The 27,771-nt window shown below is 39.6% G+C and overlaps 1 protein-coding gene across 2 annotated transcripts; it reads left to right on the top strand.

Annotated features, from left to right (window-relative positions):
- Nucleotides 1–11,633: 11,633 nt before the first annotated feature.
- On the top strand, nucleotides 11,634–26,139 carry LOC117297378 (HMG domain-containing protein 4-like). 2 transcript variants are annotated; one of them, XM_033780371.1, is made up of 7 exons: nucleotides 11,634–11,728; nucleotides 14,846–14,983; nucleotides 15,998–17,643; nucleotides 19,183–19,261; nucleotides 21,820–22,112; nucleotides 23,517–23,639; nucleotides 25,339–26,139. In XM_033780371.1, the coding sequence occupies exons 2-7, from the start codon at nucleotides 14,878–14,880 to the stop codon at nucleotides 25,384–25,386; spliced, it is 2,295 nt and encodes a 764-aa protein (XP_033636262.1). In that variant the 5' UTR covers nucleotides 11,634–11,728; nucleotides 14,846–14,877; the 3' UTR covers nucleotides 25,387–26,139. The 2 variants fall into 2 exon arrangements, with proteins under 2 accessions (XP_033636262.1, XP_033636263.1); XM_033780372.1 differs by lacking the exon at nucleotides 21,820–22,112.
- The last annotated feature ends 1,632 nt before the right edge of the window (nucleotides 26,140–27,771 follow it).

Here is a 27,771-nt window from a genome sequence, read left to right as displayed (position 1 = left end):
ACTTTCGGAACAGGAAAAAAGTCTACAGATTTACAAATAACTAACAGGGTTTAAAGAAGGTAATGGTAAAAGGCTTCTCTTGAAATATTATTCCAACATTGAAACAATAATCAATTCTCGACATTGAGAATTACGGATTTATAGTAAACACATGTCATGACACGGCGAAACGTGCGAAAACAAGAGTGGGTTTTCCAGTTATTTTCTCCCGACTTCGATGACCGATTGAGCCTAAATTTTCACAGGTTTGTTATTTTATATATTTTAAGTTGTGATACACGAAGTGTAGTCCTTTGGACAATACTGTTTACCGTAACTAAACGTAGAACTTATATTTGGTAATGACTCTAAATAATTATAGAGTCAATACAAACTTACTTGTTAGAACTAGGCCTATACAACAGCTTTCGATAGTATAGTCTAATGTATTTTCAGTAACATGGTTGTCTTACAACTATTCGACTACGGATGACAAACAATACTGAAAAACATAAACCAGTTTTGCCGCCTTTGAATATTGCGCCTTTATCAACTTGGAAATGCATTGATAATGTGCTAGCTCCATGCTCAAACCATTGAGGCGAAGCATTTTTTTTTTGGCAGCTTTGCCAACAAGTCAGTTAAAAGCACACGCTGCCTTGGATCGGACGAGTTGGTCTATAAAATGCATATATGTTTTGAAAGATGTTTTAAAAGTAGAATACAATGATCCACACAAATTTGCCTCGAAATTACACGGTTTCCTTTTACTGTGCGAACTTACGCGGTCGGCCATTTATGGGACTCCCATAAATGGCCGACCGTATTAGTCGACGAGGTTGTCGACGAGGTTTCTACCCATATTCATTTTGTAACAAACAGTTACAAGCGCTTTTTAAAGACCAACTCACCGATCCAAGGCAACGTGTTCCTTTAACAGCCAAAGGTAGAAAGCAGTAACCATAAGCCCAAACTCTCTAGTGGTGCCTCAACAGAACAGCTTCAATATGGCGGGTATAGTTAGACCAGATGTACATTTTTTGTTTAACGTAAATATTTTGGAGTTTTGTTGCAGAGTCACTCGAGCTAGGGCATTTAATAGAGGTCGCTCTTTATCAAAGCCACTACACTGAAGAGTGCACTAACACTTTTTAGGCACTTTCGAATCCACGGCTCTTGGGCTTCGGGTTCGGCTTCAGGCTCCGTTCTCCTGTCTGAAGCCCTGGGCACGTAGGCAAAGCACGCGCAATATTGTCAAAACAACCGGGGGCCCGAGTCGAATCTGGAGCCGAAGCCGTGGTTTCGAAAAGGTTACAGAAAGAAACTCATGCACGGAGCCTCATAGATAAAATGTAAACCCTCAAATTTGTCTGTAAACCACAGATTTGAAGGTCCTGGCTTTTATGGATATGGATTGTTGACAAATGATCCACTATTGGGCCCTTGGGGTTGTTGACTTTCAACCTGGAGCATTTGGGGGTACACACGCCCTCTAAAAATGCCCATACTTTTCTAAGGTGTAGGGTAATTGTATCAAGATGGAGTCTGGCCAGTCAGGTTGTCCAGCAAGGGCTAACCTACCCAAGACTGAAAATAAAAATGAAGTTCAGTTGTCAGAAAACATTGGTTTGCATTTATTGCTATACGGGGTGCTTTTTAAGTGCGGTGCATCCTGAAGCGACCATTTTTTTTAATGATGGGAAAAATTTTGGTAGCCGATTATATTATGTGAAGGTACAGGTTGTAGAGGCCCACAGGGTGATGTATTTATGGGTGCGTTCGTTTAGCTTCCCTGGGTCGACCCCGGTGTGTGGCGGGTTTTTTTTCCCAGGACGAACGTGTGCATATAATTACCCACGTTCGTCCCAGGGAAAAAAACCGCCACACACCGGGGTCGACCCAGGGAAGCTAAACAACCGCACCCTATAAAGTCTTATGAAATATCTAGAACACGTTTTGTCACAAGCGGATTACTCCACGCTTTGGGGATCTCCAGATACGTAGACAGACTAGACTACAATGGGTGCGTTCGTTTAGCATCCCTGGGTCGACCCTGTACTGCCCCCGGTGCGTTCGAATAGCTTTGACGTCATTCCAGGGGCTCACCCGGGTCAGCCCCAAGTGCCCTGCTTGTGGAGTGGGTCACTTGGGGGCTGGCCCCAGGTAAACGACGTCACTACGAGAGCGGTGAGTGGTCGTTCGTTTAGCTCTTGTCAGGGGCTCACCTGAGCGAGCACCACGTGGTAGACCTAGGGAAGCTAAACGAACGCACCCACTAGAAACATCGACCCACAAGCTCTTTGTATTAAATGTATAGTTTAAACAATTGACAATACGTTTCGATGGTTTCAAATCAGGGGTCTGTGCAGGGGAGGGTGGTGGGGGAGGGCTCCCGCATCAGAACCCCATTCTGGTTACGCCACTGACCCTGTGGGTGTCAGCAGCAAATGGAAGTGCTTTAGTATAAGCGTGTTTCACAGGTGAGCAGGGCCCAATTTCATGGCTCTGCTTACCGCCGAATCTGCGCTTACGATCACCGTTCTCCGCTTTACGTGCAAGCGCCGAATTTCTGCGCTACAGTGACGTGGAGTACGCACGCGTAGAAGCCAACATCACGTTTAGGATGCCTTTTTCGTGTGCAAACACAACAACTTGCTGAGCACAAAATAGTATCGCTTAGCAAGAACAGGTTATCAGCCCAAATTACATTAAGTTTGCATTGTTGTGGCTGGTGCCCCACTCAATTTTTGCTCAGCAGTATTTTCCGCTAAAGCAGCTCTGACTGAAATAATGATAGCGACAATGTTCTGCTTGTGCTGCAACTTTGGTCACTAATTAATCCATCAGCAAGATCTATTCGTCTACGTCAGCTAGCTAAGAGCGTATGGCGCTTTCTGATTACTAGTTCGTCTTTCACAGGTAAAGCAGAGTTGCATTATAACGAGAGCTTTATATCACACTGGACACCAGCCTATTTTGATATTGCGTGTAGGTTTGTTAACAGGCGATGACAAGTGGAACAGTGTCTTGGGGATACTTAGCCACTAGGTAAGGTTGGATTTCCTCCATGAGGGTTTATACTTCCCTCTCTCTCTCTCTCTCTCTCTCTGAATGCAACTTGCTGAATCCACACTCAAGTTGACAAAAGGGTCAGCTTTTAGACTGTGAAGACTTTATTGATAAGGGTAACCTCTAACCTATAATGAGGTCAACTCTGATGATTTATGGTTAACCAATTAAGACTAACGATCTCTGGGCCAAATTTCATAAAGCTATTAACCAGAAAATACTACTTGACAAATGTATTTGCTATGCAAACATTTTAGTGAGGCACCGTAGTTGCCACAACGTAAACTTGATGGAATTTTGGCTGGTAACCTGTTTCTGTTAAGCAATACCTTTCTGTGCTTAGCAAGTTTTTGTGCTTTAATATTCACAGGCTTTATGAAATAGGGCCCTGATGTTGTGCAATGGTGTTCTAAGGAGATAGGTAATCACAAATAAGAGGAACTTTGCATGACGAAATCACCATTGACACAAATATCTCATTCCCTGTGGTACGTCATGTCTTTGTAAAAAAAACAATAGGTACAGATATAACTTTGATTAAAGGGGCACACCGGCTGAATTGGGCTATTTTGGCTACAAAATAGACTAAAATATGACTTCAAAGGTCTTCCAGGAATGGAGAAGAGCAGTCCCTAAAATAAATCATAAAATTTAGCAATTTTTGAGCATTTTTCAAACAACCGTAGAGTCGCGTGATAGTTTGAACCAAGTGGTTCAAATAATCACGTGATCTTCCCAGTTAGTTTTACTTCCAGGCGTAGAAAAGCTAATTCGTTGTTGCTGTGAAAAAAATATAGTTAAAAGGATCGTCAACATCAATTTCGTGGAGAGATACGCTGTTGCACAATGCAAATTCGTGAATGTTTTATAGGAATGTTTTTTACTGGAGTTTGTCGGAGCATGCGCGTCAAAACGTCGGCTTATACAATATTGGTCTTCCAGAGCATTGAAGTAATAGTTACACCATTAGTCTATTAAGAGAAACGTAAACTGTGGACTAAAAGTTCATACTATGGACTTGCACACAAGTAAACATTTCAGAATCTAAAATCACTATTCAAGAATCCTTTTAAATTCTCCTTTAGCTTTAGATTTTGGCAGCCTGGGAAATCAATTTTTGACAATATGTCTGAACATAGAGGCAATAATACATCCTTCGTTCTATCCCGCATTAGTTGTCAAGTCACGAAGCCCGTCTATCGGCCTCATACAGTAACGGGCTTCAATAGTCACAGAATGGGCCCTTAAGGGACAATGTGAAGGGGGAGTCGTCAATAAAAAAAAATTGCACTTAATTTCCAAACATGACAACTGTTTCCGCTGGCTAGCATTCACCGTGCTTTGGTGTTGATGGCAGAGAGGAAATTGTAGCCTTGTTTCTGATGAATTGGCAAATGTTTCTTGTGGGTGGGTCATGCATTGGTGTCAGATGGGGCTTGGTGTGGCCAGACGGCCGCTGAAGGTTCGGATTCATTCGCTTGTCCGAATGCTGTCATGTGAGACATGATTTTGACAGACGTTTTATAGGGGAAAGTTTTACTCAGGAAATATTTTTGTTTTTCGGTTCACGAGACGAAAAAAATGCCAGCAACTCGTCTAGTGATAGTGAGACATAATACCGTGTGTGTTGTGTCGATCTGAGCCTATACAGTCCAATACTGTGCTGGTTCATTTTACAAGGCTCTGGACACACCTTCGGTTATTGTCATAGACCAGTCCCTTCACTTGGTGTATCTCAACGTATGCATAAAATTACAAAACCTGTGAAAATTTGCTTGATTGGTCGTCGAACTAGCGAAAGAATAATGGAAGAATAAACACCCTTGTCACTTGAAGTGTGCTTTCATATGCTTGAATTCGAGACCTCAAAATCAAATTCTGAGGTCTCGAAATCAAATTCAAATATCTTGAAAACGACGTTACTTCAGAGGGAGCCGTTTCTCACAATGTTTTATACTATCAACATCTCTCCATTTATCGCTAACAAGTGAGTTTGTATGCTAACAATTATTTTGAGCAATTACCAACGGTGTCCAGGTGTCCAAGTCATAATTGTGGGTCAAGTACAAAATAAGAAGAAAAAATAGGTCATTTTTGGTAAGATTGATAGTATTAAGTTCTTTTGAAAGTTCTCTTGGTTGAAGTGTTCATACTCCTGTTTGAATGATGTCCAATGGCCATCTTATACTCAGCTTTGAGAATGTTCATCCATTGATATCCTGGCAACAAACACAACTCCTACATTCCGCAAAGATTTAGCTGGTGAAATAATTTTTGTTTTCAACAGGAAAATTTGGGGTAATCAAGAGCTTTACTCGCAGAGGAAATTGTTATTATGATCATGATGTGAACGTTTCAGTGATCTGCCATGAGCTATATTATTAATATTATTCACTGTTTGTTTTGGGAGTCCTTGGTGGGGTATTGAAGAGAATGCTCGTCCAAAAGCACTGCGTAAACAATTGTCATTAAAGGCAGTGGACACTATTGGTAATTACCCAAAATAGTTATTGCCATAAAACCTTACTTTGTAACGAGAAATGGGGAGAGGTTGGTGGTATAAAACATTGTGAGAAACAGCTCCCTCTGAAGTGACCTAGTTTTGAAGAAAGGAGTAATTTTCCACAAATTTGATTTCGAGACCTCAAGTTTAGAACTTGGGGGCTCAAAATCAACCATCTAAACGCACACAACTTCGTGTGACAAGGGTGTTTTTTTCTTTCATAGTTATCTTGCAACTCCGACGACCGATCGAGCTCAAATTTTCACAGGTTTGTTATTTTATACATATGTTGAGATACACCAAGTGAGAACACTGATCTTTGACAATTACCAATAGTGTCCAGTGTCTTTAAGTTTGCTCATTATGTAAAATGTTAGCCATATACAGTTGGTACCTGTGAGTATAGATTTCATAACGCACTGGGAATGAAGTAAAATACAATGGGATCTGCCTTTCGAACACGCATTTTGGATGGATTGAATTAAGATAAAACAGCTGCAAGGTCATCATGTTTCAAAATGTCAAAACCTTCTGGAATCAACTATTCAAAGTGTAATGTGACGTGAGATGACGTCATGAGGCAAGTCAGGTAGTGTTTGAATGATGGCATGTTGCAGAAGGCCCAATTCGATCTGCTTTATTTTTGGAAGCTCAAGTAATTATAATCCATGTCGGCTGGCTATATTTAACCTTATATTTTAGAAATACCATATGTTGGATTTCGTCACGCTGTGTGGAGAGGAGTTAATACACTTATAAGTAACTACTTCCAATATAGTACAATAAGAGTCCGTCATAACACTTCTATGATAGAAGCTCAGGAAAGGTCGCTCTGACGTAAATCATTGTAAGATGTTTCTCTACTTATACCACTCGGTTCTCGGAGATTGTTCAACAAAAAAAATGTACATTTATTTTTAAAGGCACTGGACACTATTGGTAATTGTCAAAAACCAGTATTCTCACTTGGTGTATCCCAACATTATGTATAAAATAACAAACCTGTGAAAATTTAGGGGCTCAATTTTATTTGGTCATCGAAGTTGCAAGAGAATAACGAAAGAAAAACACACTTGTTGCACAACTTTGCGTGCTTTTAGATGCATAATAAAATGATTCAGCTGAAGTCTTTTGAGTGAGAAATTACCTCTTCTTAAAAAACTACGTTACTTTAGAGGGAACCGTTTCTCACAAAGTGTTATCAACAGCTCTCCATTGCTCGTTTCCAGGTAAAATCATTTATGCTAACAATTATTTTAAGTATTTTTATCAACAGTGTCCAGTGTCTCTAATGGTTAAAGCCAGTGGCCACTATTGGTAATTGTCGAAGACCAGTCTTCTCACTTGGTGTATTTCAACATATGCATAACATAACAAACCTGTGAAAATTTGAGCTCGATTGGTCGTCGGAGTTCCGAGATAACCATGAAAGACAAAAACACCCTTGTCACACGAAGTTGTGTGCGTTTAGATGGTTAATTTCGGGACCTCAATTTCTAAACTTGAGGTCTCGAAATCAAATACGTAGAAAATTACTTCTTTCTCGAAAACTACTCCACTTTAGAGGGAGCCGTTTTTCACAATGCTTTATACTACCAACCTCTCCCCATTACTCGTTACCAAGTAAGGTTTTATGCTAATAATTGTTTTGAGTAATTACCAATAGTGTCCACTGCCTTTAAGTATTTTTAAAACTCTCCGGTTTGAATCTTCTTTTGTTCCAACTGTTCTCAACTCATAATGTTTTTCATAAACGTCAATACGTCTGTTCAACAAGTTTGATTTTGCAGATGTGAAAAAAACTTTAAAATCCTTTTCAAATCAAACCAGCGGGTTCAACTAATCTGTTTTCCTGCATAAAAATAAAAGCGTTAAAAAAATTTGTTATGAAAGGTTGCTTGTCTCGCAATGTTTGTGTGCGTCAAAAGACTTTCTTCCCATCGATGTTCTTTATAAGACGCTTTAATCTATCCCCAACTTCTCCCTCCTTTTTTCTCCCTTTTTTCTCCTGAAGCAAGCAGATTATACTGTTCGAAACGTCGAGACCAAACCGGCTCTTGTCAAAGCCAACAATCACTCAACAGAGATTTAGTACATGGTTGTACCCGCAAGTTTACTACCATGTTTAGTTTATTCTTATTATCTACACCGTGAAAAGCTTCAAACATCACTTCTCCCTCTTTCCATCATCTACCTCTGTCGCACCATGAAAAGCTTTAAACATCACTTCTTCCTCTTTCCATCATCTACCTCTGTCGCACCATGAAAAGCTTCAAACATCACTTCTCCCTCTTTCCATCATCTACCTCTGTCGCACCATGAAAAGCTTCAAACATCACTTCTCCCTCTTTCCATTATCTACCTCTGTTTCGGTCTCCGAACAATGTCTTAGTCTTAAAAAGTCTGGCCTTCCTCGGGCTTCTTGTTTCATCATGTCGTGTGCCTGCAGTAGTTCCTTGCCTCGTATATTTGCGTCTGATGTGAACTCTATCAACACTCTACGGATATGATAGTGTCGGCGCCCCCGGCATCAGTCCCCTTCCCTGGCGCCATGATGCAGCTGCACGGGAAGAAGGGGGACTTAAAGGGCGCCGCCACAGCTGAGTCTCAAAGAGGCCACCGAATCACGACGAAAGACTAGAGATTAAGGTCCGAGCTATGGTCATCTATTGCGTCCCATGGATGCTTTAAATACAGCCTCACTTTATAGTTGATCCTAAATAATAAAATTTGAGATTTCTCAGAACCTTGAGAAAATAATTCTTTAAGACGGTCAGTTTCCGAAGTTTTAAATGTCATGGAATTTACATTCTTACAGCCCCGAGACTGTATGCCGTATGCAATTAAGAAATGTTGCACTTGGGAAAATGTTGCGTGGACTAAATTGAGCACGTCTTGTTATTTTGTTACTGTGGTTACCGTTTGAGGTAGAATGGGTTCGCAAGGGCCTGGATTTTTTTCCCAAGATCATGAGGTCATGATGTTATTCCTTGCCTGTTACTCTTCGATGTTTAAACGAGTTAAGTGTTTTTGTTTAATGCAATAAGTCATTGTATGATGTTATTTTAATGGGACTTTGTGGTATATAGTTGAGAAGAATAAGTCCTTAAAGGCGTGTACAAAATTAGTTGCAATGTATTTTATAGTACTAATACCTTATAACTACTAATACTATTATTATTCCGGATCATGGATAAGCAGCCCAGACAAAAGCCGATTGAGGCCTAGTTTGTTTCCCTTAAAATAAGAAAGTAAGGCTACCTTGGATGGTAAAAGACCAATTTGTTTTAAAGTAAATCGGTTGCAAGCAATGTTCAATAATACATTATGCAGACCTGGATTGGGTCGGTTTCGTTTTGAGCCGTCGCATTTTGCATTCGAAATGTTGCATTGCGCCATTGTGCTGCTGACGCATTGTCAGTTGTGCATTCACTTTATTCAAATCAAATCAAATCAATCAACATTTATTTCCATACAAACACAATATACAAACACAAGCGATAGGATGTTACAAGACTGAAAACTGTATGGAGGCAAAACAATGGAAGATAATAATAAGATAATGTATTGCATTGTGCCGTCGCATTGCCGGGTTGTTGCAATTGCATCGTGCCGTCACATTGTAGAATTGTGCCGTCGCATTGTGCCAACACATAGTCGCATTGTACCGTCTCCTTGTCGATTTGTGTCATCGCATTGTGCCTTCGCAATGTCATAACGTTATAACGTGTCGTTGCATTGTCACAATGTCGCATTGTGACTTCGCATTGCGGCATCGTGCTGACGCAGTATCGCATTGTGCCGCTGTGTTGTCGAATTGTGACGTCGCATTGTCCCATGCATTGTGCTATGTCTGACTTGAAAACTACTTCCCAGCAAATGAGTAGGATAGGTAGGGGTGGGGCAAGGGTTGGTCACCCCCCCCCCAAAAAAAAAAAAAAACAAACAAACAAACAAACACATACACAATTAGTATCCGTTCCTAGGGTGATACAAGTATGCGGTGTTGGCACACAATCAGAATCAGGCGAACGATTTTCGGCATTAGGCCCATCCCTCACAGATTTGTCTTGATAACAAAACCGTTTGTATAATAATGCATTTTTTTAAATTCTTTTTAAATAGCTGTCATTGCTTGTTTTTGTAATTAACATTTTGTTTTACAAATCATCGATGGCCACAAGTTCTCACGATACTGTGACTTTGTGCCAAATTCCATTCTTGTATCATCAAAGGCACAATCGCATCACCTACCTGGGCCCAATTTCATAGAGCTGCTAAGCACAAAAATGTGCTTATCATCAAATTTCTTCCTTGATAAAGACAAGATTACCAACCAAATGTCCATTTGTTGGCTATTGCTTGTTACTGGTATTCGGCTTGTTTGCTTACCCTGAAAATCATGTGGAAATTTGGTTGGTAATTCTGTTTTTATCAAAAATGTCATGCTAAGCAAATTGTTGTGCTTTATAGCAGCTCTATATGTAATCGGGCCATGTTGTATACGAACCAGACTTATACGGAATATCGGAATGCAAATGAACAAGATTTTTTACCCGTCAAAATAACATTTCAATTTCGACTTTGAAGTGCAAAAGGTCAGAACTCGACAATGGAAGTTCCAACCATAGTTTGATTATTGATGTTTCTCTCCAGATTTCCAGTGACCCAGTTAAAATCTGCCTGCCGGAGATTCTTTCCCCAAAATGGGAAACTAACGCGGGCTGAATGAGGGTGTTTCAAAAGAGGGTGTTAGAAGAAGTTGTGTGTAAACAGTTCGCCGTATGGTGGGACGGAATCTCCGAGGACAGCATCTCCTGCCACACACCGGTTTAATCATGGAGAGTACACCTTAAAAGGTCTCCATGCAACCCAAACTGTTGTAAACAATGACCATAAATGGATTGTTCGCCACGCATGGAGGCAGGTGAGCATGTACCGTCACTAGGTCCCACCCACCCCTAGGTGATATTAGTCACACGGGGTCCGATCCAGAACTGAGACTGTAAACACCCATCAACAACTCAAGGGTTTCGCCCAATCATGCCAGAACCGTTAAAACATTACAGAGTAAAACATTATAGAAATGCCATGAAATGAATCTCAACTATATTATTTTGCTATATCTACACGTAAGTTGGCGGTAGGCCTACGGTTTAAATTATGCCTTCGGTTCCGCCATTATTTTTTACTAGGCCCAATTTCATAAAGCTGCTAAGCAGAAAATACTGCTTGACAAATTTCCTGGCTAAGCAAAATTTGAGTTGGGCACCAGCCACAACAACGCAAACGTCTGTAACTTGGGATAACGATGTTAACCTGTTTCTTCTGAGCAATAGTCTGCGCCCAAATGTTTTGGTGCTTTCAGGTTTTATGAAATTGGGCACTTTTCTTAACTTTACTGGTTTAGAACCTTTTGGTCTTAATTTCTACTTCTGTCAGTCAGCTGCTCCCTCAAACACTTTCTGGCACGGCTCCAGTAAATTATGCACAAACGTAACAATCTCTGCATGGTCTTCTCCAGAATCGAAGACGTGTTTAGATTCAATTTACCTCGGTCTCAATTTGGCTGCTTCATCTAGGATTTCTGTAACATAATGTCCACAGATGTCCTCTTTTTGTAATGGGTCAAACGATTTTTAAGTGGTGTTTGGGGTTTTGTTTTTGAAGTGGGGGGGGGGGGGTCAAGGAGAGACAAAGTTTTTAATGGACGAGCATTGAATTTAATATTACAATAAAACAAATCATACTAGCAAGTCACTTTTCTTTCGCTCCCACAAAAACGCTCCACTCACTGATGGAGTGACAAAAGTATTGCTGGGTGAGACATTTACAGAAGGAGACGATAATGTGCGGTTCATCGTTGGTTTCTATTCGCATAATTATTACATTGTTATTCATGGTATTATTCCTCTGCTTTCTGTTGTCTGTGTACTTAATTATAACCTCTAATTTTGTGCAGCAACAAAAATGACCACACGAACAGGTATAAAGTGAACAAAAACAACAACAAGACCCTTCGGCGCCTCTGCAGGGGTGAACAGTTGGTGGCGCCCTTCAATTCAGCTATCAATGGCGGCAACCTCATCAATCAAAAGAAATTTCTCTACACAAACTGAGCGGTAGTTCTGGCTCTGCACTCGCTTTGTCTTTACTTTACAGTTTTTCGGTAATAAGGTAAGGTTACACAAGTTGGTAAACTAATTAGATGTTGTATTGAAAGGCTCTAATTGATCAAAATTACCTTGGGCCTGACTTTTTTTTTAGACGTAGGCCTAGGCCTAAATCGATATCTCTCAAAAGTTCAAAAGCAAACGATAACTATAAAATATGGAGTATGATTTACTATGATTTACTCTGGTAGTAGTGTGGGAAAAGTTTCCGTATGGCGCCACCACTTTTTCATTCGATATGAAATAATGGAAACCCGAAATAATATAGTATCTTATTTACCTCAATTAGATAACCCTTTTTGTAAAAATTAGTGAACACTGGTGAAAAAGTGGTGGCGCCATACGGAAAGTTATCCGTGGAAAAGTTTCCGTATGGCGCCACCACTTTTTCATTCGATATGAAATAATATAGTATTTAATTTACCTCAATGAGATATCCCTTTCTGTAAATATGAGTGAAAAAGTGGTGGCGCCATACGGAAAGTTATCCTTATCCGTAGTGTGTATAAACATTCCCTTGTCTGTGCGGCTGTACTAACTGCTAACTGGAAGCCATTCATCTCATCTCATAGCAAGTCGCCCACCTAAGTCTTCCAACACTAACTAACCCTCCTCAATTTCAAAAACTACCGACAACGAACAACAAAGCCAAAAATACATAATGGGTTGTCATTAATTAACTTAGTTGTGATTGACTCATTAACCCTTTATCGGATCCTCCCAACAGACTGGCTACACTTCTTATTCATTTCTTGGGCCCCAAGTAACTTCAATGGTTTTCTTTCACTTCGGCTGTCACTCAGTCTTACCTGATGATCATATTTTTTAATATTAAGTAGGCCTAATAATATTATAATAAGGTCAAGTGCTCAAGGCAAACATGCCGATATTATTGTGTAAAATCCAGATTTCCTGCAAGTTTTTAAATATTATGTATACTGCTTTTCTACTTTTTATATAGTGGAAATGTAACTGTTTTTTAGCAACATTTTTTTTTCACAAGATGTACTGCATGCATGCACGGTAGCTTTTTTTTTTTTTTTTGAAAAGGCAATTTGTTTGTCAGAACTGTATGCCAAAATCTTAAGTTTTTAAGTCTTTGTTCGCAAATTTGAATTGCACAGCAGAATTTTTTTTTTATGGAGACACAAAGGACTGACTACTGACTAAGCTTGGGCGATATCGATTTATTTTATTCTTGATAATATCGTTTACAATACATTGCGATATTCAATATAATCATGATTAATTAAATTTGACATCATCGGTCTTCAAACTCCCACTGAAAGTGGTCAGGGGTCGAAATTGCCACTAGCCCGCTAGCCTAGGACTAACAGATTTACAGCCGGGCTACTCATTTTTCCAGTTTGATAGCCCCACAGGCTAGTGGGAAAATAATGCAAAAATTAATATCACAAACAGCAATAAACTGTGCTGATGGTGTATTGTAAAGTTTGTGCCATGACTAAAGACACAATGTGTATTTCGGGCTACCAAAATATCATCGGGGCTACCAAAACAAAAATTCTCGCGATATTTGATAATATCGTGGTATCGCCCAAGCTTACTACTGACAGGATGTATACTGTTTAGAAACGTTTCACTTTGGCATCATCAGATGAACTGTATCCCAGCATCCTTTGTGCAGGGCTGCTCATGCTCAACCGTGTTATCATGTAACTCTCTACTTAAAGCCATTGGACCCTTTCGGTACAGAAAAAAACAAAAAAGTTCACAGATTTACAAATAATTTACAGGGTTTACAGAAGGTAATGGTGGAAGACTTCTCTTGAAATATTAGTCCATGAAATGCTTTACTTTTTGAGAAAACGGTAAAACAATATAAATTCTTGTTAGCGAGAATTACGGATTTATGTTAAACACATGTCATGACACGGCGAAACGCGCGGAAACAAGAGTGGGTTTTCCCGTTTTTTCTCCCGACTCCGATGACCGATTGAGCCTAAATTTTCACAGGTTTGTTGTTTTATATATAAGTTGTGATACACGAAGTGTGGGACTTGGACAATACTGTTTACCGAAAGTGTATAATGGCTTTAAGTTTTGGAATAAAAAATCACTTCATCACTGCCGTTCCTTCAGACAGAAGTTAAGATTGAGCAAAATGTTGACGTTACCCATAAAGCTTTAATCTTGAAAGGCAGTGGACACTATTTGTAATTACTCAAAATAATTGTTAGCATAAAAACTTACTTGGTAACAAGCAATGGAGAGCTGTTGATATTATAAAGTATTGTGAGAAACGGCTCCCTCTGATTTTGAGACCTCAAATCTAGATTTTCACAGGTTTGTTATAGGCCTATTTTTGCATTATATGTTGAAATACACCAAATGAGAAGACTGGTCTGTGACAATTACCAAATGTGTCCAGTGTCTTTAAATGGGTAAAATCTCCTCATCTTTAACGAGGGCAAGGCCATTTATATTTTGCAAAGGGCTCTACAATTGACAAATCTTAACGCCTATTGGAAACTTTTGAAGGGGCACCAAGGCCAAGACCAGGGGCAACAGAGGACATGGCCTCCGTGGCCTGCGTGTTATGCCTGAAGCCTTTCTCATATTCAAAATTTAGGGTGAAAAAATACCTCTTTCTCTAGAAGTACTTTACTCCAACTGAGGTCATTTCTTACAATGTGTTACAAAAACAAAAGCTCTCTATTGTTCTGTACCAAGTAATTTTTGGGGTAATATTCTTTGGGGAGTAATAACCATACATGTACGTAGCCTATACACACCCTTTAAAGGAATGTACAGAATTGGTAAGAAATAAAAATCGTTTGGAGTTTATCGCTCAGTGAACGTTTTGTTAATTTTTGTTCTGGCTTTGATGCAATGCAAAATTTGTGATCGGTTTTTCACTATTCTCTCGTGACCCAAAAGGCCGATCGATCTCGAACTTCTACAGGTTTGTCAGTTTATGTATATGTTGGTTTACATAAAGTGCTTACACTGCCAACAACTGTTTTGTTAGCAAAACCAATTCTGTAAAGTTTATAATTGAAATCTTCATGTACAGTAGTCTAGCCTTGTACATGTCAGTTGAAGTAACCTCTGTGAAATAATTTTTACATTTCATCGATTTGTTATCTCTTGACTGCAGGCAGCATCCTTGGAGTACAATCTGAAGTCACTATGTCTAGCAGGAGTAGAAAGAGAAAGAGGACAAGCAGTGTAGAGTTTGACCAAGACAACATCAGTCAAGAAGACGTCATCTATGATGAAGAGGAACCAACTCAAGGTAGTCACTCAATTTACCTGATGACATCATGAACAGGATTGTAGCTAGTACAATTTTACTGTGGGCTCTAAATCAACATTTGTTATAGTCCACCAAGGGCAAGCTGAAGTGAAAGTGTGGGGGTCCACTGCTGAGGTCAATGAACCGTGAACAATATTTTGATTTCTTCGGGGGAAATCTGTACTGTGCGCATAGTGTATTGTTCTCAAAGTTCTGGGCGAAAACTTTGAGTTCCGGGCGGGCCTGCCCAGTGCCGCCCACTGTGGCTACCATGCTGATCATGAATACACTTTGTTATCAATCTTGGTTGCCAAATTTTGGGGAGTAAGATACCTTTGTGTTGTAGTGCACTGCTCACTTAAGGCGAAGTGCGAGTGGTAAAATGTGCACTGCTCACTTAAGGCGAAGTGCGAGTGGTAAAATGTGCACTGTATTTTGTCACTCATTTGCAGAGAGTAGCAACATGTGATGTCAGTGCAAGGGTCTATTCATTTAAATCATGATACGTTTTCAAAGAGTAAACTCACACATGGCTCTTTGTAGAACCATATCAACTCCTGAATCAATCATTTACTTAACCCGAATAAGGGCAAGAATGTTTAATAGCAACTACCGCTCATATTTGTTGTAGAACATATCCATCTAAACTAGTTCTATGAACCTTTGGTTGCAATTTTGTCACAGTATTGTTTATTGATTAGTCACTCTACCACAAACTATTATCAGAATACTAACATTCAAATCTACTGATGTTGTCACATCTTCACAAAACTTGCAATGTGACGGGTGTTGAACTAAATCAAAGTGTACATCAAATGGTGTGAAGTGAAATATTGCACTGTATTTTGAAGATGAAGATAAATTTACGATATAGATAAAGTCAAAATGTTCCATAATTTTCAGTGAGACTACTTTGCAAACGTATTCCTCACAATGATTGACCGTTATATGTAAATACTTTAGTCTAAGACAAATACTCACATTCTTGTTTTTATTATTATGACTTGATTACAGAAGAGCCTCAGTCATCCCGACCAAGCCGAAATAGGAGGAAATCAGCTAAACTCACAGAAGCCGAGGAAACCATGAAAACACCCACTAGTACAGAACCTCAGAAGCTGGGCGTCATCTCTCTACATCATAAGAAAGGCGGCAAGAAAGACTCTGGGGATTCCTGGACGATTACGTCATCCAGTAAACCAAGTCGGAAATCCTCATCAGTGACGTCACAAGATAAAGAAGAAGATGAGGAAGTCGAAGAAGCTCAACTCCTTCATGTTGTCGGCAAAGGAAATCGTCCGCAAACCATCAAAATTAAACCCCTCCATAAACCACAACCAGCGGTGCATGAAGATAGTAGCACGGAGAAGCAAAGCACATCAAGACATGCTAAGAAATCTCGCCAGAGTGCCCTGCCTCCGATTAGTATTCATGAAGATTCTAACGTGTCCGTCAAAGAGGAGCAAGGCATTAAACTCAAACTCATCCTTTCTCCTAAGGATAAAGGCAAGAGTAACGATTTTGAAACGGCTAAGAAAGAATCGCGGCCGTCGAGAGATAAACAGAGCAAAGCGGCCAAAGGTAAAGTAGAGAAAGTCAAGAAGACGTTTGAAGAAGCGCTGGCAGCAGCAGAGACTAAGAGAATACCGCAGACAAAGAAGCGTAAGCGCGATGACGCTGAATCGGAAGAAACATCGGGCGTGTCGGAATCCAGCAAAGGAAACAAGAAAAGAAAAACATCAGAAATAGAAAAGGTGTCTAAACGTGTCAGTAAAGCTGAAGAAACGAACAAATCAACACCAAAAACAACAACAAAAAGTGTGAAAAAGGCAGAGTCGTCTAAGAAAAACATTATTAAAGACTTACCTAAGTCTGCCTCAAAATCAACAAATAAACCATTGCAGGTGAAAGTTGAAAGCAAGACTAAGTTGCCGGTGAAAGACGAAAGCAAGACCAAGTTGCCGGTGAAAGACGAAAGCAAGACCAAGTCTACAATGAAATCTCCAAGTAGTTCAATCTCTAAGACCCCTGATACCGCCAAAGATGATGACAAATCCAAGAAGAAAAAGTCCAAAAGTAGTAAAATCGCTACCAGTCATTCAAACCTCAATTTACTGTCTATGGATGAGTCATTGGAAGAATTAGTCATCGATGAGACGAAGTCCGAAACCCCCGCAACCAAAATCAAATCCAGTAAAAACAAACCGGAAAAGAAGAAAAAGAAACTCACCGATTCGGATACCTTCTCCGCACACAAGAGCAAAAAGCACAAGAGCAAAGAACTGAAGAAACATAAAGCTAAGTTTATTACCACGGGGACCAAGAAGCCAAATCGTAACGTTGGTTTAGACCCAGTGACGGCCTCTCATATGTTTGGACAGTTTGAAAGCGGACCTAGTCTTATGCACGGCAGTTTAGACTTGAAGAGTCCCTCAACAGCAATAGACGACGAGAGTTTCTTTATGGCAGGCCATGAAGCCACATCGCCAGGGTTTGCATCAGATCTTATGGGACTGCCAGGTCTTGGGGATTTAGGATTATTTGGAAAGACCAAGAAAGTCGCCAAGAAGTCCAGCAAGAAAGGAGATAAAGATAAGAAAAAGAAGAAGAAGAAGGAGAAGTTAAAGAAAGGAGCCAAAGCTGAGAATGGTGTTACAAAGGTGATAACTAATTCTGTGCATAATGTATGTTATTGTACTCCGTTTTTACGTTTTTGATTTAGAAAGTTCATGAAAATGGATACAGTTTGCATTGATAAAGAAGGCTTTAAAATTGATATTTTTGCATTGATAAGGAACCTTTATGTTGATAAAGCATTTGATCACCTTGTTTTGATATTGGAGCCTTTGGTTGTTTGAAATGTACTAATTGGGCCCAGGACCTGTTCATTTTTCATTCCGCATATAATAGTTTAATACTGATACTCGTACATGTATTTGGGATATTTCTTCTGCCTTCTTACACGAGGCAATTTTTACATTGGTTTACAAGGACAAAGTATCATAGTTAAAGACAGTGGACACTATTGGTAATTACTCAAAATAATTATTAGCATAAACCTTTCTTGATTACGAGTAATGGGGAGAGGTTGATAATATAAAACATTGTGAGAAACAGCACCCTTTGAAGTGACGTAGTTTTCAAGAAAAAAGTAATTTTCCACGAATTTTATTTCGAGACCTCGAAATCAAGCATCTGAAAGCACACAACTTTGTGTGACCATGGTGAGACAAGGGTGTTTTTTTTTTCTTCATTAAAATCTCGCAACTTCGACGACCGATTGAGCTCAAATTTTCATAGGTTTGTCATTTTGTGCATATGTTGAGATACAGATACACTACTGTGAAGACTAGTCTTTGACAATTACCAATAGTGTCCAGTGTCTTGAAGTGGTTTTTCTTCTTTGAGATTGCCAGGAACTGGTTGCCTGTAAATTGCTTCGTGTGACATTGCCCTAAGATGTTTTTGTCATACTTATAAATTCCATGTTTTCTTGTGTTTCAGTAGCCTTGTCCAAGGCTCTTTATGCAAGCACCGGCCGGCTATGAATTCACGAACTGCATAGATACTATTAACCGCACGTTACACATAACAGTACTTGATACTGTGGGGTCGAAGCATGGCTTTTCAAGGTATCAACGAGGTTGCAACAAGGTTGTATAGTATCTATACAATTCGTGAATTCATAGCAGCGGGCCTATGCTTGCGTAAAGAGCCTTAAACAAGGCTAGTGTTTCAGTGGAAGACTAGGGTTTCAGACTTGTGTTTCAGACCATGTACAGTGTGATTAAATAAGCCCAATCTTCTCTTACCTCTTCAGTCTCCTGACGATGACTAGAGCAAGCTAGTCGAAACGTTGAGACCAATTCAAAAACTTACTCCGCGGTAGTACAGTTAATTACGATCCTATAAGCTAAAGTAGTAGTCCAGTCTATTTTCTATACCATCCGCCCTGGTAATAGTTAAAAGCAGGACAGTTCTTTTCAGAACTGAGAAGTCTCCCGAACCTCCGATTATCTACTCCGCGGCAGTAGAATAAAGCAAGACAGTTCCCTAAGAACAACTCTACCTGGCAAATAGATACACACATGGTGTTACCGCAAACCAAATATACATTGATACCTCACCATGCAATGCCTCAAATCCTATATACAGTGTGATTACTTTTCATTATTTAATACTTTCACTCCCACTTACAGGAAAAGAAGCCATTGTCAGCGTACATGTTGTGGTGTGCTCACACAAGGCCGAGAGTGGTTGCTCAGAATCCAGGCCTCGGTAAGTTTACTAAGAGGTCTTTCAGGCACAGCACTTAAAGGAACACGTTGCCTTGGATCGGTCGAGTTGGTCGTTTGAAACCCTTCGTTATAAAAGGCATATGGTTAGAAAGATGTTTTAAAAGTAGAATACAATGATCAACACAAATATGCCTCGAAATTGCGTGGTTTTCCTTTTACTTTGCGAACTAACACGGTCGGCCATATATTGGAGTCGAGTGATACTTGTGTGGATCATTATATTCTACTTTTTAAAATATCTTTCTTATCATATATGCATTTTATAACAAACGGTTGAAAACGCCTTTCAAAGACCAACTCGACCGATCCAAGGCAACGTGTTCCTTCAAGTCTGGTTTAGGCAGTTTTTAACTCAATCAGTTGTAGCTTTGTGTGTCTGACTGTGAACGCTCTCAAAACTTAACTGAATCATAGAAAGAAACTATGAATAAATAGCAAACTTGCAGGTACAACCATGGGTAAATCTCTTTGGTATGAGTATTGGCTCTGATAAGAGCCATTGTGGTCTCGACGTTTCAAACAGAATACTCTGCTCGTCTTCAGGAGAGATTTACACATGGTTGTACCAGCAAGTTTACTATTTTGTTATAGTTTCTTCCTGTTTATCTACACCATGGTCTCGACGTTTCAAACAGAATACTCTGCTCGTCTTCAGGAGAGATTTACACATGGTTGTACCAGCAAGTTTACTATTTTGTTATAGTTTCTTCCTGTTTATCTACACCATGGTCTCGACGTTTCAAAGAGAATACTCTGCTCGTCTTCAGGAGAGATTTACACATGGTTGTACCAGCAAGTTTACTATTTTGTTATAGTTTCTTCCTGTTTATCTACACCATGGTCTCGACGTTTCAAACAGAATACTCTGCTCGTCTTCAGGAGAGATTTACACATGGTTGTACCAGCAAGTTTACTATTTTGTTATAGTTTCTTCCTGTTTATCTACACCATGGTCTCGACGTTTCAAACAGAATACTCTGCTCGTCTTCAGGAGAGATTTACACATGGTTGTACCAGCAAGTTTACTATTTTGTTATAGTTTCTTCCTGTTTATCTACACCATGGTCTCGACGTTTCAAAGAGAATACTCTGCTCGTCTTCAGGAGAGATTTACACATGGTTGTACCAGCAAGTTTACTATTTTGTTATAGTTTCTTCCTGTTTATCTACACCATGGTCTCGACGTTTCAAACAGAATACTCTGCTCGTCTTCAGGAGAGATTTACACATGGTTGTACCAGCAAGTTTACTATTTTGTTATAGTTTCTTCCTGTTTATCTACACCATGGTCTCGACGTTTCAAACAGAATACTCTGCTCGTCTTCAGGAGAGATTTACACATGGTTGTACCAGCAAGTTTACTATTTTGTTATAGTTTCTTCCTGTTTATCTACACCATGGTCTCGACGTTTCAAAGAGAATACTCTGCTCGTCTTCAGGAGAGATTTACACATGGTTGTACCAGCAAGTTTACTATTTTGTTATAGTTTCTTCCTGTTTATCTACACCATGGTCTCGACGTTTCAAACAGAATACTCTGCTCGTCTTCAGGAGAGATTTACACATGGTTGTACCAGCAAGTTTACTATTTTGTTATAGTTTCTTCCTGTTTATCTACACCATGGTCTCGACGTTTCAAACAGAATACTCTGCTCGTCTTCAGGAGAGATTTACACATGGTTGTACCAGCAAGTTTACTATTTTGTTATAGTTTCTTCCTGTTTATCTACACCATGGTCTCGACGTTTCAAACAGAATACTCTGCTCGTCTTCAGGAGAGATTTACACATGGTTGTACCAGCAAGTTTACTATTTTGTTATAGTTTCTTCCTGTTTATCTACACCATGGTCTCGACGTTTCAAACAGAATACTCTGCTCGTCTTCAGGAGAGATTTACACATGGTTGTACCAGCAAGTTTACTATGTTGTTATAGTTTCTTCCTATTTATATCTACACCATGCAAAGCTTCAAACAATATTTAATGAATCTAGCTAAAACTTCATTGTTAAATTGGATGGCGAGGGTGTTTTGGTTTTATCTTTTAGCTCTGTGTTTGGACAGAATAAAAACACAGTCCTCACAGGTGATTGGTGACCCAGGACGTGTTGCGTAACATGCCATAAATTGTGAAAGCCAGCATCTTTTGAACATGCTTGTAGCGGATGTTGTTGTGTAGGGTCACGGTGCTGTGTGATCTCTTAAAACATAAGATAAACCGTATCGGGTTCAGCCTCGAGTTGTCTGAACGCAAGGTAGTTTTATTTGCCCATTTCAATGGCTATGCTACCCTAAGCAAAGAATCAACGCTTGTTGTGGAAGCAGGAATTCCACGCTTTCGCCAAGTTTAATTTACGGGTTGGCAGGAAATTTTCTCTTGTGCGCGTGCGTACTCCATGTTACTAGGTATTCTACACTGACAAGGCTAGTTCCTAAATTTCGCGCTTGCCCTGCAAGCAGGGAATGGTGATCACAAGCGGCAGTAAGCAGAGCCATGGATTTGGGATTTATGTTTTGTATTTTGTCCACTGCTGTTCAGATTTTTCAGGAATCAGTAAAACGATGGGCACTCTATGGCACCAATTGCCCGAGAAGGAGAAGCTGTTCTGGTACAGTAAGCAACGCATGCAGATCGTCAAGCATAAGAACGTACCGAGCCTATCGAAGCAGAAGCTCCGACGTTCCAGTTCCTCGGGGAAGGGTTCAAGGTCGCCTAGAGGGAGTCCCGTCCGACATTTCTCACTGCGGACCGAGCCGATTGATTGCGCTGCTCATCTGAAGTTACTTGGAGAATCCTTGTCATTGGTTGGCGACAGATTACAGAATCATGTGGTAGGTGCAGATAAAAACTGTTATTTGCTTTTTTTCATACTCGCATGCAACATATCTTTCAGTCAGTCCTATCAATTTACATAGTACCAGCGTAATTACAACCTCATACTCTGCTCACTACTATCGGTGGAAATGATCCAGGTTATGTATCGCGGGATACATCACTTTTCATGTTACCAGACCCAAGACATGTAACATTATACAAATGTTGCACGCTGTGACGGGGTCCATGGCGTTTTTGTACACCCGAGGGGGCAAATGGCACTCGATTATTCCTCTTCGCAAAGTTCTGTTGTCATCTTCAAACATTAATTATGACGAATATGCATAGTTTAATAAAGCAGACGAACAGAAGAAACCGTTCTTCACTGTTCCCTCGAACCGGCGGCCGTTTCGTACTAGCGCTGGAAATCGACCAACGGTGGGAACGATCAAGGTGATGTTCACCGGTTAACATCACTCATGTTACCCGCCGCGCCATGGTACATGCGTTGTTGTTGCACGTCATGTGATTGGTTCTCGACCAATCAAACTTCATAATTAGTTACCGAGGTATAACATGCTTCTTTGTATTATACAACACGGTTGGCTCTCGACCAATACAAATTTTCAATCTGTTACCGTGGTATAACAATCCAACTGGCTTCTTGTCATTGGGCATGACTGGACAACAAGGCATCTGACCGAATACAAACTGATAAAAATGTTTTGTTCATGAAATTGCCACAGAAATGTTTAACCAGAGGATTAGAATTGATTCAACCCATTCAACTCAAAGTATTAAACTGTTACTATCTTTGTAATTTTGTATCCCTCCCACCCCCCTGTGTATTTTTCGTTGTCTGTACGTTTTAGAAAAACTTTTTTCAGCAGACTGAACCTTTAGGTTATAGGAAATATTTACATTTTTCCTCTTCATTCTTGCCTTCTCCATATCTTGTTTATATCTCTTTTGTGTGTATCTTTACTGAACTTAATATCAAAGTATTATATAGCGCCCGTATCTGCCAAACAAGGAACTCAAGTCGCTGAGTTTATACAAACTTTCAGAAAGATAGGTTATTGCAGTGATGAATTCTGAGACCCAATTATTTAGCACCTTCTAGAGGTTTACAAGGTGCTACGGCGCATACAGCAGCCACAGCCAGGAACACCAGGGCGAACCCCTTCTCTTTTCGATAAGTGCATTGTGTTTTTTTTACATGCGTGACACAACACATGGGACCAACGGCTTTACGTCCCATCCTAAGGACGAAGCAATGGTTTTAAGTGTCTTGCTTAAGGACACAAGTGTCACAATTGTGGAGAGAATTTTAAATAATAATAATAATGACTGTTTTTTTTTATCAGTACAAACACTGTAGATTACAGCCTTTGTTATCTTTATTCCTTGTTCACCCCTAGGGTCAGGTGGAGGTTCATGGGAGTCTATCGGTCCTATTAGATTCTACGTTATGTGCCTTGGCTCCTCTAATGTCACTCACTTCACAAGTACCTGAGCTTAATAGTATACCCAAAGAGACGCTGGTAAGTTCATCCATTTTGGTGTTACTATTAGAGTGTCATGGCCGAGTGGTTAAGAGCGTCATGGCCGAGTGGTTAAGAGCATCGAATTCAAGTTCTGGTGCTGATTCACCGGAGTGTGGGTTCGAATCCCGGTCGTGACACTTGTGTCCTTGAGCAAGACACTTTACTATAATTGCTTCTCTTCACCCAGGGGTATAAATGGGTACCTGCGAGGGTAGAGGTTGATATTGTGTATGAAAAAGCCACAAGCGCCTTACAGGCAGCTCAGGGCTGTATACTCCCAAGGGAGCTGAGAAACATTAGAGGGATGTTATTGGCCCCATGACCAGGGCACTAATGTAAAGAGCATTGATACGGTTATTGTGAAACGCGCTATATAAGAATTTGTTATTATTATTATTACTGTTACACCGATGTGTTTTAGCACTGTATACTCACATCTCTAGAGTTAACTTGTTCATGAATACAACATCAACACTTTACTGCAAGAAATATTGCTTAGTATCCACATATACATTTCATAAAAGAAGTTTGCAGGAACATGAATACGGCTTAAAATGTTGATCATTACTGACTGGCGCTTATATCCATAAAAAATACATATTTCATTGTTAATTGCTTTAACATCCAAAAATATTATCCAAGATGGAACAAACGGATAACATGTAAACCTAAAAAAGAAATTGAAAGAAAGGAATAAGATCAACTTGAACGTATTCCAATTACTACATTTTCAAAAGATAACAACATTGTTTCATACAAACTTCTACAACTTGCTGACACTCATGTGAGCTTTTCAATTTGGCAAAAAATTGATGAAAATGCTGGACTTCACTCACTTCACAAGAACCTGAGCTTAATAGTATACCCAAAGAAACGCTGGTCATCCATTTTGGTGTTACTATTACGCCGATGTTTGTTAGCACTGTTTACTCACTCTGAGAGGCATGATACTCGGGTGGGATTCAAACCAATGACCTTTTGCAATTCTTACCCAAAAAAATATAGGATTCGAACTGCCTCAAACTTGTCGGCTACCGGTAAGCAGCGCTATGAAAGTGGACCCAGGTCAATAGAGTATTCCTTGAGCCTTTCTTAAAGAACAAATACAGAATTGGTTTTGCTAGCAAAAAAAGTTGCTGGCAGTGTAAGCACTTTAATGTAATCCACCATATACATAAACTGACAAACCTGTAGAAGTTACGAGAGAATAGTGAAAAACCGATAACAAATTTTGCATTGCATCGATGCCAAAACAAAATTTAATAAAACACTCACTGAGCGATAAACTCCAAACGCGAAATTAGATTATTTATCTTTCATCAAATATGAAATTTCAGACAGAAATATTTCGAGGGATGTTTTCTACTATCATCATCATTAGACTGTGTAAGTTTAATGCAAATCTGTGATCTTCACGATTTTTGTTTCTTACCAATTCTGTAACGTTCCTTTAATTCAGGAATGATATGCTTCCTACTTAAGTCTGTTTCGACTTTTTTTGCCATTGGAAAATTCAGAATTGTTTTATTAAAAAGCCGTGATAAGGGTAAACAAAATCTATTAAAACCTACATCATTTGTACATGTAGGTTAGCCTTTTGTACTGAAAAATGTTTTCCTACTTTTTTTCCTCAAAACAAACTTCATGCCTGTTATTTCTACTTGGCTTATATGAAGATGTTATTGTTTTTATACAGGGATCTACGCTGGACAATATCGCCTACATCATGCCAGGTCTAGGTTGATCCTCACACAGTAGCCAGCTGTACTGATGACATGACTGTAAACCAGACTAAACATGGCCGCTGTACAAGGAATGGTTGGATCATTCAGATGATATGAGCTTCCTTTCGTCCAGTCTTCCATAATTGCCATAAATGGCTTTACAGGCCTGTATGCTTCGTTTTTTAAAGGGCAAGGGCATTTTTCTTTGGTAAAGGGCACCCTATTATGCTTTATGATGAGTAAATCAATTTAAATCAGTTCATTATTTAAAGGGCAAGGGCACCAAGGCATTTTCTCCTTGGTAAAGGGCACCCTATGAGGAAATTGTAAGTTTCTACTGGGGCATTTTAAGGGCACCAATGCAAGGGGCATGGAGGCAATTGCTTTCATTGCCTCCTTGAAATATCAGGTTTGGGTTCACAAATACCTCTACCTATTGACCCCTTGCATGCATGTCACACGCGGCGACTGTGCCATGCTCACCATTTTGGTTGGCAATCGGTTGAGGCTGTGTCGCCTAAAATGCGCACTTCACTGAATAACGCACAATGACATTGCCCACCATTATATGGCGCATGCAAGATTATTCTGATGATGGCGTCAGGTGAATTGGGTCAATACTAGAAATATCAACAGTCTCTGAGTATGTGTGATAGACGCATTGCATATGACGTCAAAGAACCAAACAGCGCTCTCACTGAAGTTAATGAAGATCAGGACCCAATTTCATAGCTCTGGTTACCGTAAGCAAAGAATTGGCGCTTACGGAAACTCTTACGGGAACTCTGCGCTTACGTCAAGCGTATTTCACAGTAAGCGGGGAATTTTGGCTTGTGCGCGTGTGTACTCCACGTTACTAGGTATCTACGCTTACACAGCCAGCACAGAAATTTGGCCCTTGCACGTTATCCGAGAATGGTGATAGTAAGCGCAGAATTCGGCTGTTAGCAGAGCCATGGAGTTGGGCCCTGGGACTGCTTGACCTTAGTGATGGTAGCCAATGCAAGGGGTCTTTAGATCTGTCTTTTACAATGTCACTGGTTGGCAAAAGTGGGGGATAAGTATGGACAGCCACCAGTGCAAAACAAAATTTAAAAATCTAACTTTGTAAAAACAGATTGAAAACAGTGCTGAATATTTTGAAAATCAATAACAGGCCGCATTTGTCTTTGAAAAATTGTTGATTTTTAATCAAGTTGAAACTTTCTTGTTATTTCGGCTGCTGTTGTAAGATGTGATAAACCTTCACCACCTCCACCCATTGTGTACATAAACAAAATGCTGTTTTAGGCACTTTGTTGTTTATCTTTTATCACATGTACATTTTTTCAGGGATGAATTTTACCTTAAGTTGTACATATATTATACACGTACCTTCCCTTGAACTTATCTCTATTGTTTTTTATTCAGGCATACATGTACTCCTTGCCATTGTACATTCAAAGTACATTTCTGTTTAAGTTGTTTTTTTATTATTTCTTAAACCGGTTGGTGTGATTTTAAAAAGGAACGGTTTGGTTATTTCTTGCAAATAACATTTGTTAATCTATCTTTTGTTGTCTACCAATGGTTCAATGACACTCGAAATGTTGCTAGTCTGTGGTCAATCACGTGTCAACCACATCTGTGCACTTGAACTTGCCTCAAAGGCAGTGGACACTATTGGTCATTGTCAAAGACTAGCCTTCACAGTTGGTGTATCTTAACATTATGCATAAAATAACAAACCTGTGAAAATTTGAGCTCAATCGGTCATCAAAGTTGCGAGATAATAATGAAAGAAAAAACACCCTTGTCACACGAAGTTGTGTGCGTTTAGATGGTTGATTTCGAGACCGCAAGTTCTAAATCTGAGGTCTCGAAATCAAATTCGTGGAAAATTACTTCTTTCTTCGAAAACTATGGCACTTCAGAGGGAGCCGTTTCTCACAATGTTTTATACTATTAACCTATCCCCATCACTTGTCACCAAGTAAGGTTTTATGCTAATAATTATTTTGAGTAATTACCAATACTGTCCACTGGCTTTAAGTATGATGGTATGAGGTTATTGCACAATGATTTTAAAGCATAATTCATCAAATCTTTGCAGTACCGGTAATATCCAGCAAGAGATAAAAACATATTTTTCTTGTTTTTTTTTTATTCATGACCATGTTGTTGTAAAAGAATTGCTACTGCTTCTTGTTTTGCCAGATATTAGATGAGGTTTTTCTTCTGTTAACAGATTTTGAGCACTGATATTCAGTACATTTTTGTAATGGACTTTTTCTGCCTAGCCTGCATTACATTGTTTTCAATCGATAAATTTTAAACAGGACAAAGTTGTGCCAAAATAAGAGTTCATCTTGTACTCCTGGAAGTATTTTTAAAAAAAACTTGTACATGTATAAACTGAAGGCATC

This window comes from Asterias rubens, chromosome 12, assembly GCF_902459465.1.
Source record: "Asterias rubens chromosome 12, eAstRub1.3, whole genome shotgun sequence".
In the NCBI taxonomy this organism is placed as follows: Eukaryota; Metazoa; Echinodermata; class Asteroidea; order Forcipulatida; family Asteriidae; genus Asterias; species Asterias rubens.
Note: the sequence above shows the minus strand (reverse complement) of the source record. Positions and strands in the feature narration are given on the sequence as shown.